We start from the raw sequence: 19,322 nt of genomic DNA, 5'->3' as shown, positions 1-19,322 counted from the left end.
CAAGTACTGAGCCCTGGGGCACACCACAGGTCACCGGGTGAGGAGAGGACAAGGTGTCTGAGATCGCAACCATTTGTTGGCGTCCAGTGAGGTAACTTTTCATGAGCTCAAGTTGTGGGCCCCGAAGTCCGTAACGCGCCAATTTCGAGATGAGAATTTTATGATCTACGCAGTCAAACGCTTTTTTTAGGTCGAGAAAAATGCTACATCCCACATTTCGCTTCTCTGAGATATCATAGTACTGTTCGGCCACTGTTAGGAGGGCATGAGCGGTTTGGTGTTTGTTTCGGAAGCCAAATTGTTGAGGGGAAATGACAGACATTTTGGCGAGGAATGAGGACAGGCGGGAGAGGAGCAACTTTTCGAATACAATCCCGATGCATGGGAGAACGGATATCGGACGGTAGTTGGTGACATTAGTTCTATCCCCAGCTTTGTTCCGAACAATCGGGTAACCGCAACACGCGAATGACCCGTTGCGACTCTCCGATTGTTCGAACAATGCCGATATTTTAGACTTGGAGGACGGATTCTAGGTGGATCGGTGCCTGATCATTATTTTAATTTATATTTTCGGAATCGGTGCAACAGTAGCTTTCGATCAAGACCAGATTCAGTAATTTCTGCGCTCTGGAAGATAGCTTTTGGATTGCCAGAAATCCTACAGTCGCTTACGCAAAACAATTCTCCACTCCAGCCTCGGCGAAGTGGAACGAAGCTGCAAAATCGGTCGTTGCCGTTCCATGTTTAATTTCTATAATTAGAGCAACGGTGGCAATCGATTCTGTTTATTCTCATTGAACCGTGTATGATTGACAGGCCACCCAGTTACTATTCATATTCAGAGGCTCTCTCCCTTCGTATATTTTTGTGACTACGCACTACACTACCGTACAACGTTGCTTTCTGTAGTTTCTACAGTGAGTGAGCTATTTAGCTCAGTAGACTGTTCAGCTAATTGGTTTTCTATGGATAGACATTCGGTAGTGCAACGCTTGTGGTCATGGTCATGGTAAAGTATAATGAATTTCGCCGATTCTCAATCCAAATTCCCCGTACGGCCGTACCTAGTGCCGCAACAGGGGTTAAACCCGCTCAGAGGCCAAACGCCAGACGCCAAACGCCGCGCGGCGGCCTAATGTCTATACGGCGTTTGGCGGCTGAACTGGTGGCGCTAGATGGCGTTTGGCGGCTACAGTTTTGAGACGCCGAGTAGCTATCAGAGATGAGCATGGATTAGGATTAGGTTTTGAAAAAACAGGATTTGTGAAATTTTGTCGGATTTGGATTGGATTTGGATTAGACATTTTTTTCAGAACGGATTAGGATTGAGAGAGAGAGAGTCTTTATTTTCATCGAACCAAAATACATAACAAACGGCAGTGATGGTGGTACAGAAAATATGCGTGCACAGTATTCGGTATTAGATAGGAATGATCGATAAGACCGTGAAGGTCATCTAGTCTGATCACACCAGCATCAAACAGGTACACTTGACTCTGAATTTACCTATTTTCTGGGAGATTGAAATGTCGTGTGGCGAATGGCGACAAACTTTATTCGGATCAATTATTAATGTACTTATGGTTACTAAGTTATCTTGAATCAAGTGAATCGTTGGTTGTGAAAGAAAATTTTCGAATCCCTCCATTGCATAAATTAGTATTTTTTCTGAATTTCCAGTTGGCATCGGATTAGGATTAGACATGGACTTGAATATGAAAAAGTTATGGATTAGGATTTGGATTCGGATTGGAAGGTTCAGATTTGGATTGGATTAGGACATAGAAATTTCAAATCCGCTCATCTCTGGTAGCTATACGGCGTTTGGCGTCCAAAATGTGAGACGCCGTATAGCTACTTGTCGTACTTGGCGTCTCAAAACTGTAGCCGACAAACGCCATCTAGCGCCTGGATGTTATTTGAGGGTAGTCACGCTCACGAAGGATTGCTAAAGGGTCGAAGTTGGGAGCTTTAACGCCGACAAACAAAAGATGTCTGCTACACTATGGTAGACGTCTTTCGATGCTTATGATTACCGAGTTTCCTTGCAGCAATGACACTGGGCTCATCGTGTACCTCACGCTGTCGACAACGAAGTGCAAGGTGTATAAAGATTTTACCCGAGTATAGCCATGTTGCATTCCTCAGTGAAGAATCTCTACTTGATTGTGATTTAGGGGTAATTGAATGAGTGTTAAAAAGCTTGATATTATCATGGCTTGCGATTACTTGAAAACTGGAATTCATTTAAAATAAATTGATATTTATTCAAATATCAATTAGTGATGTTTTGAGGCTATTTTCAGCAACTTGAGAGTGAATCAATTTCTGCTTTGGTTAATCTCAAATTGAATTAAACCCAATGCATTCAGAAGTATTTATGTAAAGTCAATTAATTTATTAGAGGTACTACCCATAAAATATTAGTTAGCAAGACATGTCAGCGGAGTCAGGAGTCAGAATAATTAAGTAATTTAACAGTAATTGAATGGTTTGTTTGTGGGAAATTCGCCTCTGGCAAGAAGAAAACAGTATGTGTCATAGAAGACTTTTGAATATTCTCTAATATAGTGATTCACTCTAGAAAGAAGCAGCTACAAAATCTTTTGTAGCGCCACGTAATGTTCGTTGTGGCGGAACTGGTGTGGGCAGGGGCAACCATTGGATTCTTTTGGTAAGCATGTTCCATACCTGGCAGATTCTACCTTGATCTTGTAAGTTTGTGAAACTCATTGCTTCTCACCCCTTTCACCCATGTTCTGTTTCGTCAATATATTCTGTATTAGTGTAATGTGTGTATATATACTCTTTCAGATATCTGACGTTGAATCAAATATGGTTCTACTATACGATCCAATGGGCCACGAGGATCGCTATGGGAATGTCTTGCAACAGTTTGAGTAAGTCGATGAGGTCGTATTCAAGAGACATATTTCATTTCTGTATTAATCCAGCGAATTTATACGATCGTACTCAAGAAGAGAATCAGTTGCGAGATATACAGGATTAATAAGGACCGGTGTTCAAAATGACGGATTTAATTGTGGAGTCCTTGCGTTGAAGGTTTGTGATGCATTAAGATTTGAGAAAATTGATTTGCAAACTTTCATTTAATAGGCCGCCAAACTCTACTATAGACCGCTGGATCATCAATCCCATATATGGCAACTTTGATTTTGATCATTCTAGACGAGCTTGCGAAAGCTACCGCCAGCAGTTTGGTCAAATCTTGCTCGATGCGACGGGTATATGTTGGTCCATGTCAGATGAAAACCCTATTAAATACGTTGCATGTTTTTCCTGCAGATGAGAAAGAATTAGGAGATTATTGCATTAAATGCAGTAGTCAAGACCACCCAAAAAAGACATGAAATGGGGATGCAATTACGAGATTACATTTGTCAGGTATATTGATTCTAACTCGTTTCCAGGTTGCGTGTGACGGCGGCTGTGGTCGATGGACACACGATCGAGGACTGTTGCCCGGGACGGCAGATACCTGATCCTGATGATGATTTTTATTGCATGATATGTACTGTGGTGTGAATTATTTCTTAACGACGTTTACTGTGGTTCCACTGCTAATTTATCAATGTTTACTGTGGTTTGATTGCATATTTCTCTGACTTTTACTGTGGTACCACTGTTTAACGCAGAGCGAATGTTTGTAGTTGTATAATTGTATATCTGACTCCAAGATGTATTATTGACTCCAAGAAGGTTGCGTTTACAATTCGCTGCGTGTTTCTTCTTCCGTTCGACGACCGGCGTAACCCACGCCGTACGACCTTGTTGGCTGACGTACCACCAGGCCTGTCTCTTGCACACGTATTCGATGGATCACACTGACGAATATATTTTGTTTCCGTCTCCCCGGCTTATAACTTTATTGAATATCACGTACGGTTCAAAATGCAATATCTTTCTCGCAATTAGCGAAGCACTTATAAATGTCTATCGACTTCCGAATCAGCGAAATAGTTATGAATGAATGTCAATCGATGTCTCTACGTGGTATTACCTACGCATGTCTCGCATAGCCACGAGAGAGTTTTTGCACCAAAACATCGTACGATTTTATACTTTGTTATCTACGTTCACACGACAAAATATACGACTCACAAAGGTCTTATCAGGTTTCAGTTCATGGCGAATTACGTAAGGTTTACCAACTCCTTATTGACTATTATTAAAATGGCGTTATACCAATATATTTCGTTAAACTGCTTATTTCTTTGTGACTTTTACTATGATTCCACTGCTCATTTCTTAATGACCTTTACCTGTTCCAATGCTTTTTTCTCAGTCATTTTTACTGTGGTTCCACTGCTAATTTCTTAATGACTTTTACCGTGGTTTCATTGCCTTCTGCTGTGGTTCCGTTGGCTATTTCATATTGTGGAATTGCAGTTTCCTTAGATACTGTATCTGCAGACTCGGGTCTGAAATTCATTGCGAGTGTACAAATATGGGGTGGTGATAGGGTTGTAACCAAGTCACTAGGTTTCAAGAAGTCGAGTCGTTTTCAATTCACCGGCGAGTCAAGTCCGAGCAATCCCTAACGAGTCAAGTCCGAGAGCAATGGGGTCGAGTCGACCGCTTATTATGACAAAAATTTAACAATATATGCAATCTTAGATATCATATAGTCGCGCCATGAAAGGATTGGCCTCTGCTCAGTTTACCGAGATACCAGACGCCTAACGCCGTATAGCTACTCGGCGTCTCAATATGACAGACGCCAAACGCCGTATAGCTACTCGGCGTCTCACCATATCAGACGCCAAACGCCGTATAGCTACTCGGCGTCTGAACATAACAGACGCCAAACGCCGTATAGCTACTCGGCTTCTGAACATAACAGACGCCAAACGCCGTATAGCTACTCGGCGTCTGAACAAAACGGACGCCAAACGCCGTACAGACATTTGGCCGCCGCTCGGCGTTTGGCGTCTGGCGTTTGGCCTCTGAGCGGGTTTAACCCCTACTCTAGTGCCGGCCGGGCGGTAAGCATACACTCATGTCAGTCATGTGATGAGTTATTGACGTCATTCTAGTCTTGAGTTCGGGCTTTTGCTTTCACAGTATAGCGATAGAAATTTCCAAGTGCATTCTTGACTTATATATCTATACTGGTTCGTTTATCATATTTATTGCTTCCAATTCAAAAGCGAAGTGATGTCAGTGAAAGCACGGAATTTACGAATGATTGTAATAGTCGACAATTGTTTTCTTATCTTATTATAGGTCTGGATTCTAATTTGCCAAGTATCTTCAATTACTCCTATATAGAGATATAATTCTTAAACTTCATATTTCAAGATGCTTCACTTACTATTTATAATACACAACACTGCCTAGCCTACATCTTTATTGAATTGTTGTTACTCTGTATCTAGCTTGAACCATCATATCTAATATTATACTACTTCTGCTCTGTAATGTAGGCCTACACAATACACAATCAATTAACCTACTCCTAATAGTAGTATAATGAATAATTGTTGGGTTATAATTTTCATCTGAACAAGTTACAGACAATGTACAATGCGATAAGACACAATGCGATGTAATGAACAGATAGGACTCATAGGAGGATGTCGAACGACACACAGTTGCGATCCTTTTAATCTCACATCCACCTCAGGCAATAGAGTGCCCGATGTCACACTTCTTTTCGATGTTGATCTTTTTTGAAGCCGCGGCCCTTTCTACTAGTTCTTTCCATTCCTTGTGAGTGCTTTCGTTCGTCGGGTCTTTTTCTGGGCTTTTTGTCATGTAAGAACTGCGACAGCGGGGGAAGAGGAGCCCAGATAAACCTCCGACGGGAATCGAACCGGGTCCGCCAGATTAGTAGGCGTTTATCGTCACCATTACGCTATGTATATTACACTCGATGATCATCAGATCACTTTTCTACAGTTTTATCTCGAAATTACTGTAACTGTAAAATAATCATCTATTCCTATCGTACTAATATTCATTTCATATCATAATTCTAACAAAAACTGCATTTTCTGTACTACCTACAATAAATCAATCTTTCTTTCCGAAGTCCATGTTTGAATTTTTTGCTATGATGAATTAATCCTCCCTCTCTCTCTCTCATGATAGACTTATTAATTTAAGATACTCGCTAGCTCAGTTGTTACCAACCTCTTTTGACTAATCGCCTGCTTATCAATCTCGACACAAATTTTTGCCCCCCATATTTACAGATCTGAAAAAGAGGACGTATAATCGGGAAATTTATTCACCCAACTCTGACCGCTGGTGAAATTACCAAAAAAAAAGGCCATTTTTCCGAGGTGGTAGGTAACCCGGAAACCATTTTCCACGTCTACTTTCCATTAAGTTGAGCTTTTTTTCACGCCATATGCAGAATAGGCCGTCTTCCGGTGCATTTTTTTACCGTGTTAATTAAATATATCTGACTGGGCGTTCTTACATTTTGGCTACCACTCGCCCCCTTGTTTCTCAATATCGCCCATGTTGGGAACCACTGCGCTAGCTACTTACTCAATATTTTGAGTTTCTACTTTCATGACATATTCGTTCAGACAATAACAATGATATAAAGATGTAGGTGGAAGGTGGAGGAATTTAGCCAATGGATATATTCTTTTTCTTATAGGTGTTTTATGCTATTTTAGTGAGATTTTTCATAGATAATGCTGTGTTACTGTTCCTGATCTGCAGAGGTTCGCGCACGCTGGAAGCAAGAGTATGGATAAAGATTCCATAAAATGGAGCTTGCTGGTCACAGTATTTTATGGATTTTGTTCGGGATCAATGAACTTCATCAATAAATTTGTTTTATCCGTATGGTCCTTCCATGCTCCAACGACGATCATGTTTTCTCAAATGACTTTTCTGGCGTTTGGACTCCATATGCTGAAAATGTCCGGAAGAGCTTCCCTTGTAAATTATGACAAAGATAGTGCGAAGAGTTTTCTACCGTTGACGATCATTTATTCACTCAATTCCGTTATGTGTAAGTTGGATCTTTTGTTCACTTCAGACTTGAACTAATTAGTTGATTTAGATTTTTTCGAATTTACTAGTGTAGCATCAATTCAATATGGTTAAGTGCATGCGTAGCCTAAATTTCAATCGCTAATCAGCATACACTTAACAGCATTGTCTCGAAGCCATCGAGAGATAGAAGCCATGCCAAAGCATGCTAGGCCCGAGACGCGATAGTTAGGCCAGCGATGATATCTTTCGTGTCAGGCCTATTGCTAATGCGATTGTGTAGGCCAGCAATGATTTCGTGCGCACCAGGCATGTTATATTGTGCACAGACGAATCTCTCTAATTGACAACACGCTTTTTCTAATTGATAATATGACTTGTTGAATTGCAACTGAACAATGGCGTCAGAATGGTTATTTCATAAGGGGTTTAGCGTTTCAAAAGGGGGGGTTTCAACCTCCGCACCCTCCCTGGCTACGCGTCTGCTGCTGACCATCTCTGATTACGTATGCAACGTTTCCAGTTTATTTTGTGTCCAGGTGTAATAACGACAAATGCAAATGTAGTAAATGAATGTACGGTACTGAAGTTTAGGATATGCGAGTCAAGCCAGATGCCATATTTTTGGAATATCGACTGAATATATCGAGGTTATCGGTGAAGGTGGTGGTTACCTGCTTATCAGTAATGCCTGGAAAATCCAACATCAACAATCAGCAATGCTAAGCAGTTTGCTGATCTCGTAAAGTTCTGTGAGACAGTTCTGTAGTACCGGCTGAATCCGACCACTAGGCGGTAACATAACCAGAACTGCAACATTGCTCCTTGGACTCCCCTTCAGATTTGAAGTTTGGGTTTTAAAATGGCCAAAGGAAATGAATTGAATTTTCACCAGGAAATATGACAGAAGTTCAATTTTTCGTTGAATTTCGGAATGATGATGGTGCACAACTTTTTGTGTTTCAAGAACGACTTTGGATTATATTATGTGTTCTTATTGTGCACATAGCGACTATGCTTACTACTTACTATGCATAGAGCGACTAATCTTAGCATGCATCACGATGTGTAACATTATAACTGAATCCGGCCACCCCCATCTCATGATTCCAACCCCTTGAGCACCTGTATGAGGTATTATGAAATCTCAATGAGGTGTATGATGTAATATTCTTAAAACTTTTTCGTTGTTTTTACAGCCCTTTCAGCCTTGACGGGAATGAATATTCCGATGTACAATGCAATCAGAAGATGTGTGCCAATTGCGAGTTTGATTCTTGGCCTATTCATGTTGCGGAAGCATAAACCATCCATGAATATCACCCTATCAGTCATGATGATAACAGCTGGAACTTTTATTGCCGGTGAGATTATACAGATAGATTGTTATGATGATACGGTATCCATCTCATTCACCTGTTCACCAAACCTTGTCCCATATTTAATTCGTAAAATATTTGACTATTTTCATTATGGAATGAACAGAAACCAGAAAAATTCTTTAATACGGGTATCGTTCGCAAGTTCTAATGAGTTAGGATATTGTTCAATTCAAAACCAAATGGTGCATTATTGTAGAGTTGCAATGACTGGACTCTTGTAGTGATTCTGCTCGAGGGAATTACTTGCGAACGACTCGAGTACATTGTAAAAACTCCTGCAACCTGACGGCCTCGGGCAATTATAGAGTATCTATGATACTGCATTCTCATAATCAAGACATAGGTACATAGAGACACTAAATCACGCGAGGCTCGTGATTTTTTTTAGTTTGAATCCATCTACCCGAAAATATTCCACTATTTACAGATATTATACGAATGTTTTAGAAAAATCTGGGAATGGCATCGCCCCATTCGCCCTGGCCACGTCAATGCGATGAACATCAGTTGTATTGGAACGTCGCTTTGTCTTGCTAATGTTCATGATCAAAAATGTTTGCGCCTAAATGCCTGTAGACGGCGACGCGGGCCACATCATCACGTAAGACCGTAAACCAGTGGTTCCCAACCTTTTTCCACCCACGTACCATTTTGAGGTTTTATGCAGTGCTCGCGTACCACCTATAAAGTTACTCGCGTTTCCACCACTTATGACGTCATAATCACGTATTCGACCAATGCGAGGTGTATTAACACACTCTATTGAGCTAGGCCAGGGATGTCCCGCCAGACGATTTTATCCGGCCCGTATAGCAATTCTGAGTACATTGAAAAAAGATTATATTATCCATCATATCCACAGTAATAAACCAAATCACAACGTCCGCGTTGACAGTTAAATATCTTGTATTCATCACAACGCATACGCGGGGCTAACGCCAGATTATGACTAAAGCAGGGTGGCCAACCTTTTTGCCATTCACGGCCGCATTTCGACTACTCGTGTAACCTACGTCCGCATTCTGGGGCATAGTCGTAATGAACGAGCTGCTGGAAGCCAAATACCCAGGTTAAAGTGTTTATGTCCATTTCTGGTGAACTCCGGACTAATGTATTTAATGATAGGCTTACTATGCGCACCAAAATCGCGAGTGGTCACTGGTAATGTTAAGGAAGGAAGTTCGCATAGTCGCGCGAAGCGCGAAAAAATTCAGATTCACCAATGAATTTCGTCATTGATATTAGTAGTTTATTTACATATCACCCTCAAACATTTATCCTTTCTCATCCCGTGTGATCAGATTCACTGGTACAGAGTTGATGTAAGGGTGTTTACAAAAATTTAGAGCAAGTTATAAATTTAGCTTTCAATACAATATCCATTGTATAATAATATTTATTAACTCGAATTAATAAATATTATTATACAATGGATATTGTATTGAAAGCTATATTCAAGTTCTGTACCACGAACCAGCTATTTAAGTTATAAATTATGATTCATCTTCGAGGGGGCCATTGGTATTAGTCACTCTGTAGCATGCTGTTATTTCTTGACCTCCCATCAGGATTTTTAGTATAGTGACGAGCACACGATTCCGAGCTGATATTTCCATGTAAGTCGCATCATTTTCCACTGATGTATTGTGGGGCTGTGATTGCAAAGGGTGCTACTATATTAAAATCGAAAGATGTAATCGCATTGAATCGCGCGCAGCGCGAATAACATTTCAAGATTATATAAAATCTTTCAATAAATCGGGAGTCAATTCGTGAATTCGAGTTGCAAGGCGACGGCCGCCAACACATACTAATTGAATTGCGTGTCTACGGCCTCACAAATTCCCTCTTACGGCCGCAGGATGGCAACCCCTGGACTGAAGCAAAGGGAACACTTAAATATGTCTACTTGTATCGCCGGCAATGCCATTGTTTTAGCGGTTCTTAACCTGAACTAATAACTCCCTTCGATCGAAAAAGACAGAATCGACTCGCGTACCACCTGGAAGACCTTCGCGTACCACTAGTGGTACGCGTACCACAGGTTGGGAACCACTGCCGTAAACTGTCGGCGGGCCGCACAAAATCCCGTCGCGGGCCGGATCCGGCCCGCGGGCCGTATGTTGCCCGCCCCTGGTGTACAGTGTACACTGTACGAGTGTACACTGTACATTGATATAGGCTATCACTTCACTGAAAGATAGGATTGGAATTAGCAATAAGACGTCACGTAACGTCATGAGGTTCACGTTCGCGTTCACACAGAACCTTTCAAAAAGGTTCACGTTCACACGAACCTGAACGTTTCTGTGGTTCACACCATCCCTAGTAATCAACGCACGGTTACGGTACAGCACACACAAAATCAGCTGTAAAACTATAGATAACTAACCTACGGAGGTTAGTTATCTCTAGTAAAACAGCCGAATGACAAAACAACACTAATGGAAGATTCCCAGCGTGTAGAGATGTTCCTTCTGGCGATACAATATAGCATAGCATTTTTACGGTCCACCATATTTTTTATGAATGTTTACTAATCGCACAATGTGTTGGTGGAGTGAAAAAAAAAATTTGAATTTCAAAAAGTGCCTCTGATATTTGGTCCCAAATCGAAAATCAATAACTTCTATCATAATTTCAGGTTCTTACGCCCTCTAGTGGTCGAGCAATTTCACCAAACGAGTCGAAAATGGCTAATTTTGCCATATTCTGATAACCGCTTATGCTAGAAAGCCAGTTTTTGGTTTAAAATCTGCGGAAGCAACATGTTTCTATCTCACTTCCATAGAACTTTGTCTTGAAAATGCACAGAAAAAAAGTTACAGGCAAATTGTCGATTTTCTGACCACCATTAAAAATGTTGGTTGGTTGTACCAAGTTTGCAATGCCAATTAGCATGTGACTGTTTGTTACATTGCTGCTTTCACAACAAAATCTTGTTTGATGGACATATCAGTTGATTTTTATATCAACCTAGTATAATTTGGATAGTAGAGAGCAGTGTTGGGATCAAGTCACTACCTTCGAGTCACGAGTCATTTTGAGTCATGGCACATTTTGACTCGAGTCAAGTCAAGTCAATCGATTTTCGAAGGTGACTCGAGTCGAGTCAAGTCACTCGATTTTTGGAGGTGACTCGAGTCAAGTCGAGTCAAGTCAAGTCACGAGTCAAGTCACATTTCAAGTCAAGTTGCCTTTTCAAAGTATGAGGTATGCTACGTCATGACATTTTGCTAGCTGTCTGAAAAACAGATTGAGTGGTCATTGATTTTGAACCGATGAACGAATATAGAGTTAAATATACACTAGGGTTGTCCATAATTTGGAAAATCTTACGAATCCTCCGTTGTAATGTCTTATTCTATAGATTATTGATAAACAACGACACTGGGCCTGAAAGAAGCTCACAGGAAGGCCGTTAAGATTTCGTGCAAAGCGTTTGAAAGTAGCTACCGAAGAATGGGCGTGCCACCTACCATAGAACGGCAAGAAGACTAGCAATCACGAAACCACGGCTCTTGATTGGCTAATCGGCTATGCTTCAATGACCACAACAGCAGCAGCTTGCTGCGTAGGTGATCAAGGAGTCTGCTACCGGCGGCGATTCTGAAAGCGCATTGTATGTAGGTTGACAGATAATGATTTAGGATTAATTCAGGGTATGTTGAGGTACGAAATACATGATGAACAGACAACAGCTGCTTCACAAAAACGTCTAAAGCATGATCGCTTCATTGTGAAGGGAACCGCCGTAGCCTATATGCCTTGTTTTCAACGAGTGAAAGCATAGGCTCTTATGCAAGTAGCGACGGATTCCTAGTTTCAGAAAGAATATATAATTATTGAATACAAATATAAAGCTTAACAATGACACTATAATTTGTGTTATCTTATTGGGCTCAGGTTGTAGTACAATAAAGTACATAGTTTAAGTTTTGAAAGCTCTAAGAATCGGCTGAATCAGCGGGTTATACTTGACTCTTATCAGATGCTTGCATCAAAATGTATTCACTTGCCAGTGTTGTCAAAGTCCTTGATGATGACGCAGAAAAGGGGTGTAAAAGTAAGCACATACTATGCTGAACAGGATATGACAAAGTCCTTGATAATCGCGCATAAAAAGGGTGTAAAGGTAGGCACAGGCAATGCTGCATAGTGCATAGCATGCAGCATCGTTTGTACATCATATCAAGCATAGTCTGTGCTTGCATTTAAACCTCGTTTCTGCGGCATCATTAGGGACTTTGAAAACACTTACAAGTGAATTCAATTTGCTGTGGACGTCTGATGAGTGCCAAGCCTAACCGTTTGATTCAGCCGATCCCTAGAGCATTAAAAACTTCAATTATGTACTACAACCTGAGCCCAATAAGATCACACAAATTATAGTGTCATTGTTAAGCTTTATCTTTGTATTCAATAATGAAATAGCCTTTCTGAAACTAGGAATCCGTCGGTATTCGCATAAGCTCCTATGCTTTCCCTCGTTGAAAACAAGGCATATAGGCTACGGCGGTTTCCTTCACAATAAAGCGATCATGCTTTAGACGTTTTTGTGAAGCAGCTGTTGTTTGTTCATCATTTATTTCGTACCTTAACATACCCTGAATCAATCCTAAATCATTATCTGTCAACCGACATAAAATGCGCTTTCAGAATCGCCGCCGGTAGCTGACTTCTTGATCACCTACACAGCAAGCTGCTGCTGTCGTGGTCATTGAAGCATAGCGGATTAGCCAATCAAGAGCCGTGGTTTCGTGATTGCTAGTGTTCTCGCCGTTCTATGGTCGGTGGCACGCCCATTCTTCGGCAGCTACTTTCAAACGCTTTGCACGAAATCTTAACGGCCTTCCTGTGAGCTTCTTTCAGGCTCAGTGTCGTTTTTTTATCAATAATCTATGGAATAAGACATTACAACGGAGGATTCGTAAGATTTTCCAAATTATGGACAACCCTAATATACACGCAAGAAGGTGGTGTATCGCTTACATATGATTAGAACTGCTTAACTACGTATGCATTATTGCATAGCCTCAGTTTGTAGTCACCAGCCAACATAAGAGAATGAGAAACGAATTAATTAGATGCAATACATTACCCATTTACAAATTGATGTGATACAATTCGAGCCTGCGCCAACGGTTGAGGACGATATAAACTATATTCGAATTCAATTTCAATAAGACAAGAAGTTTGGAGTAAGAACGGAGAACAGAAATATACATTTTGCTATAAAATTACTTTACTATACTACTCTACGACAACGTAAGCTGTAAGCTTCGATCACTTCTTGCGATCAATATATTTGTGAGAGAACAAGGAGGCTCAGTAAAACGCACGATCATTGAATGATTGGTCGCACTCACGGGTTACAACAGCGTTTCACGAACAATCCGAACAAATGCAAGATACACAGTGATTTTCATCAAAACCGATTATACTTGATGACTTGAAATTGACTCGTGAATTTTGCTTCGAGTCACGAGTCAATCCACATTTCTGATGTGCCGAGTCAAGTCAAGTCATTTTAGCAGAGTGACTCGAGTCAAGTCATGACTCGAGTCATCCCAACACTGGTAGAGAGCATGATTGAACTTTCTTCATAGTTGCGAAGGAGCTACATGACCGTTGGATTTGGTGCAATGTATTTTCCATAGATGAGTTTCCCATTGCGCGAAAAGTCAGTCAAATCTAGAACATCCAATTCTTATAAAGAAATGGAAACTACGTTCTTGCAAGATATTGATAAGATATTTTGGCATCTTCTGCTGCGATAGCAAACAGAGAGATGGAATTGGACGTCAATGTGGCTTAAGGATGGCACCGAAGGATTATGCATTTTATGAAGATCAAAAAGCAGCACGCAGGGGAAAATGTTTGGTTGACGCTGTGCCTCTTTCTTCATCAGCTGACGAAAGATTTCGAAGGCAGTCAAGCTCAATCCAACAACCTGGTGCTCCTAATACAGGTGCCAGCACTTCTATTGGGCAATTCAGCTTTTATCAAAGTGATTCAGAGTCAATGCAATCTTAATCAACATCTTCTGGTAATGATTCAACTTTTATGGGAGGTGCTCAACCATTAAACCAAAACCGTGTGTTGTGGATCAAATTGGCAGGAGTTTGTGAACGGTATAATGTATCGGACCGTACAGGAGCTGCTGTTGCAACTTGTGTATTGCAAGATGTTGGAATAATCAACGAAAAAAGTGATTCGTTTGTGGTAGATCGCGGCAAATTACGAGGAGAGAGAGAAAGGTGCAGAAAAGAAATACGAAGAAGAGAAGCAGAAAACTTGAATCTTGTGAATCGACTCTATTCGATGGAAGAAAAGATGCCACTCTGAATATGGTTGAGGCACCCACTGGAAAATGCTTGTTTTAGTAGGAGAACCAAGTAGGTATTACTTCACTCACATGTCACCTCCCAATGGAAAAGGTCGTGTTTTGGCAAAAGAAATATACGAGTTTATTTCCAAAACCGAACTATGCAAAAACCCAGCTGTCGTGGGATCAGACGGTACAGCTTCAATGACAGGGAGATCCAAGGCTGCATTCGTGCAATGGAGTAACATTTACAAAGACCACTTTAATGGGCTATCCGCTTGCTTCATGGTAATGAGCTGCCATTCTACATATCCGCCTTGAAAGTTGTAATCCTGTATTGCGTGTTTGAATTACGCATTCCTGTGAAAACATATCGTAATGGCAGCTTATTACTTTTTTAGTTGATTATTCCAACATCTTGCAACAGCAGCAACAACATCTTCCAACATCTTACAACAGCAGCTCCTGTACGGTCCGATACATTATACCGTTCACAAACTCCTGCCAATTTGATCCACAACACACGGTTTTGGTTTGATGGTTGAGCACCTCCCATAAAAGTTGAATCATTACCAGAAGATGTTGATTAAGATTGCATTGACTCTGAATCACTTTGATTAAAGCTGAATTGCCCAATAGAAGTGCTGGCACCTGCATTAGAAGCACCGGGTTGTTGGATTGAGCTTGACTGCCTTCGAAATCTTTCGTCAGCTGATGAAGAAAGAGGCACAGCGTCAACCAAACATTTTCCCCTACGCTCTGCTTTTTGATCTTCAAAAAATGCATAATCCTTCAGTGCCATCCTTGAGCCACATTGAAGTCCAATTGCTATCGCAGCAGAAGATGCCAAAAAGCTTATCAATATCTTGCAAGAAAGTAGTTTCCATTTCTTTATAAGAATTTGATGTTCTAGATTTTTTGAGATACCGAGTTGGTTCACTAAATTTTAACATCAGTTGATTGACTTTTCGCGCAATAGAAAACTCATTTATGGAAAATACATTGCACCAAATCCAACGGTCATGTAGCTTCTTTGCAAGTATGAAGAAAGTTCAATCATGCTCTCTACTATCCAAATTATACTAGGTTGATATAAAAATCAACTGATTAGTCCTTCAAACAAGATTTTGTTGTTAAAGCAGCAATGTAACAAACAGTCACATGCTAATTGGCATTGCAAACTTGGTACAACCAACCAACATTTTTAATGGCAGTCTAAAAATCGACAATTTGCCTGTAACTTTTTTTTCTGTACATTTTCAAGACAAAGTTCTATGAAAGTGAGATAGAAACATGTTGCTTCCGCAGATTTTAAACCCATAACTGGCTTTCTAGCATAAGCGGTTATCAGGATATGGCAAAATTAGCTATTTTCGACTCGTTTGGTGAAATTGCTCGGCCACTAGAGGGCGTAAGAACCTGAAATTAGTATAGAAGTTATTCATTTTCGATTTGGGACCAAAAATCAGAGGCACTTTTTGAAATTCAAATTTTTCTTTTTTTCACTCCACCCTAGAGTAGAATCCATATGACTTAATTCAAGTCATTTGTTTTCTAAACCATTATCATGTGATTAAAAATGGATGGTTTTGCTCCCAATGACAATTCAGGTCACCAATCGCCAGTGGTGCTACCATTGCGTTTGTGGAATTTGAATTTGCCAAATTAAAACAAAGTCTCTATGTAGGATTAGAAGTAATATGTATACACACGTCACACCATGACAATTCAAACATTCAAAATTTAGTTTTAATTACACGAAGTGAATGGGACATATTTATATTCATTCCATATTTACTAAATAGTGGGGAAACCACTGTAGGTTGTTGATGATAACCATGATAACATAATAAAATGGAATATAAATGCCATATAGCAGGGGTTGTCAAGCCGGGGGCATGCCCCCTTGGGGGGCTTGAAAGCATCTGAAGGGGGCGCGAAGTCACAGTTAATTAAATAAAATTTCGCGCTCCACGCGATTTACTTCCAGCTGATGGGGTTTACTCTGTCTCTTGTCAGAATTGAATATTTGAGAATTCTCCCATCGATAGCCAATAACCTTTCATGCCATCAAACTATCCGTTGGGATGGCTAGAATTCTGATTTTGTGATATGACGATAAGGGGGCGTGAAATTTTTAACTATTTAAAAAAGAGGCGTGTTTAAAAAAGTTTTCAGAACCACAGCCACTGCATATAGCATGAATAGAAATTGAAAGCTTTACGGCAGTGCAACTTGTACAGGTGAAGAGTGGTTAGGAAGCATACAACGCCATTGATATTTTCTGCTTGAAATACTGATAAGATATTTTCTGCTTGAAATACTGATAAGCAAACGGAAAATGCAGCAAAAGCTCGATTTGTAACAACGATCTGTTAACCTATTTGTGGCACGTGTACAGATAAAATCGGAATCATCAATGAAATCATCCCCTGATTCACAAGAGCACAAGCAACACAGAAATTTAGGCAATCCAAATTATGCGATGCAGTATGCACTATGCTAACATATGGTTGAACTTCAACGAAAACATGAGAATAATTCCACCTGACGACTTCATATGATTATTGCCCAAAATCAATCCAGATAGTGTTTTTGGTTGTGTAGTGTGATCACTGGTCAGTAGGGCTGTTCAAAAATAACCTTTTTTCCTGAATCTTGCTGGCTACATGATTAAATCGTTAGGTTGCCTTAAAAAACGACGCACACCAAATTTGAATTCATTCCAACCAATATTCGCGGATTTCGTACAGTTAAAAATTTTGAATTTGCCCAAAAATGCAAAAAAAATTTTTTTCAAATTTTCCTTCCAGCTCCATGAAATTGTTGCGCTGTCTTCAAAAACGATGCAAAACAAATTTAACTCAATTCCAAGCTGTAGAAGCGGAGTTATTCAAGTTTTTCGATGATAATTCTGGGATGATCCACCGATCAAGGATAATCCCAGAATTATCAAAGAAAAACTGAAATAACTCCACTTCTACATCTTGGAATTGAGTCAAATTTGTTTTGCATCGTTTTTGAAGAGAGCGCAACACTTTCATGTGGTTGGCAGAAAAATTTGTAAAAGAATTTTTTTTTATTTTTGGGCAAATTCAAAATTTTCAAACTGCACGAAATCCGCGATTATTGGTTGGAATGAATTCAAATTTGGTGTGCGTCGTTTTTTAAGGCAACCTAACGATTTAATCACGTAGCCAGCAAGATTTAAGAAAAAAGGTTATTTTTGAACAGCCCTACTGGTCAGTCATTGTCATCATTACTTTCCCGTTAACTGTCAACACGATTGACTAAAGCACGCGCTCCTAAACGACTCAAATGATGGGACTGCAAGTAAAAACATGGTATTTCAATTTCACCAAATTATCCACACCCTCATAATCATATTTTGTATTTTATTTCGATGTGTCATCATCAAGCATTGTGTTAAATAGGGGCTCTCATAACAAGTTTTGACGGCATGCAGCGCAATCTTATCCTTATCACTTAATTACAGCTGCTGGCGATCTGGATTTTGAATTCAAAGCTTATCTTTATGGAATTTCAAGTGTTATGTCTCAAGCTCTGTACCTAAACACCTTGCAACGTTTGGAGATGGAAAACAAGTTGGGGGCATTGAGTATCTCGTATATAAACAGCATTAACTGTTTACCTGTGATGCTGTCGATGGTGTTTGCTACCGGTAAGTGGAACGGGCGCTGAGTGATATAATTCGGGATATGGAATGAAGGAATAAATCTGTGTATGACTTAAATTTGTGATGGCAGGTGAATGGAAGTCTCTGGCAACGTTTCCACATTGGCACAATCCAGCCTTTTTAGTGACATTCGTAGTCCTTGTGTTGTATGGATGTCTCTTTACGTATTCGATGTTTCTATGCACAACATGCACCTCGGCACTGACTACATCTCTAGTTGGTGTTGCAAAAAGCGCAATTACAACCACTGTTGGTATGTATAAATTAACATGATTGGTGCAATTATTTCACAATTGTGTTCATGTTTACCATACTTCTAGGGATGTATGCTTTTGGAGGAGTTGTTGCTACCAGCATGATGATTATCGGTCAAACTGTGAACCTTTTGGGAGCTACGTTTTACGCATACGAGAAATACAGGATCAGAGTTGCTAAAAACAATGGTCCTCCTATACAAAGGATAGAGTCTGCTACGCTCGAACTTGGCCATGATTTGAAATCGGATGCAGATCTATTTAAATATGTGAAGAAGGAGAATGGTGCAGAAAAAATATAGCATTGAGATTGGTCGTCTACTGTCAACATGTAAAATTTGCACTTGATATCTGTTCTACACATATGCATACAGCTCTATTATAAGCCGCGTTACAGTCAAGACGTTACCTATTTGTCTGCTAGTGCGTGCTAATTCATGATGCAAAATCCTATTTATAATCCGTTTGCTTTCGCCGTGTTTTGAATTTTACAAGCAGTATGAAGGCTAAGGTGCCCGTCCGTGTTACAATATTTATTTAGATTAGGATGAATGGTGCTCTCGCTTATCATTTTGCAAGACAACTTTCCAATACAAGAAGTGCAATGCATGGATTCAGAATTGCTTCTTAAAATAATTAGTACACTGTTAGACCTTAAATTGTGTATAACTAGATGTTATCTA

General features: G+C 40.1%; 1 protein-coding gene and 2 long non-coding RNA genes across 3 annotated transcripts; 2 read left to right on the top strand and 1 right to left on the bottom strand.

Moving 5' to 3' along the window:
• Positions 1 to 1,328: 1,328 nt before the first annotated feature.
• LOC145458222 (uncharacterized) lies at positions 1,329 to 1,814 on the bottom strand. Its single transcript, XR_013921088.1, has 2 exons — positions 1,592 to 1,814; positions 1,329 to 1,516 (listed from the first exon to the last, which is right to left on the bottom strand). It is a non-coding gene; the product is annotated as an uncharacterized LOC145458222 (long non-coding RNA).
• A 14-nt stretch (positions 1,815 to 1,828) lies between these two features.
• Positions 1,829 to 4,436, top strand: LOC145458220 (uncharacterized). The gene is made up of 3 exons (XR_013921087.1): positions 1,829 to 2,677; positions 2,818 to 2,903; positions 2,958 to 4,436. It is a non-coding gene; the product is annotated as an uncharacterized LOC145458220 (long non-coding RNA).
• A 2,171-nt stretch (positions 4,437 to 6,607) lies between these two features.
• Positions 6,608 to 19,248, top strand: LOC145458879 (uncharacterized). Its single transcript, XM_080337379.1, has 5 exons — positions 6,608 to 6,997; positions 8,178 to 8,342; positions 18,185 to 18,370; positions 18,456 to 18,638; positions 18,706 to 19,248. The coding sequence occupies exons 1-5, from the start codon at positions 6,730 to 6,732 to the stop codon at positions 18,939 to 18,941; spliced, it is 1,038 nt and encodes a 345-aa protein (XP_080193505.1). The 5' UTR covers positions 6,608 to 6,729; the 3' UTR covers positions 18,942 to 19,248.
• Positions 19,249 to 19,322: the final 74 nt, after the last annotated feature.

Source organism: Botryllus schlosseri, chromosome 16 (assembly GCF_051294905.1).
Source record: "Botryllus schlosseri isolate E-star chromosome 16, Bs_hap1, whole genome shotgun sequence".
Taxonomy (NCBI): Eukaryota; Metazoa; Chordata; class Ascidiacea; order Stolidobranchia; family Styelidae; genus Botryllus; species Botryllus schlosseri.
Note: the sequence above shows the minus strand (reverse complement) of the source record. Positions and strands in the feature narration are given on the sequence as shown.

What these genes read in the sequence shown, in the direction of transcription:
- LOC145458879 (XM_080337379.1), top strand. Translation starts at nt 6,730, where the DNA reads ATGGATAAAGATTCCATAAAATGGAGCTTGCTGGTCACAGTATTTTAT. An exon ending in TTCACTCAATTCCGTTATGT is followed by an intron (nt 6,998 to 8,177) that starts GTAAGTTGGATC and finishes TTGTTTTTACAG; the next exon opens with CCCTTTCAGCCTTGACGGGA. An exon ending in AGCTGGAACTTTTATTGCCG is followed by an intron (nt 8,343 to 18,184) that starts GTGAGATTATAC and finishes ACTTAATTACAG; the next exon opens with CTGCTGGCGATCTGGATTTT.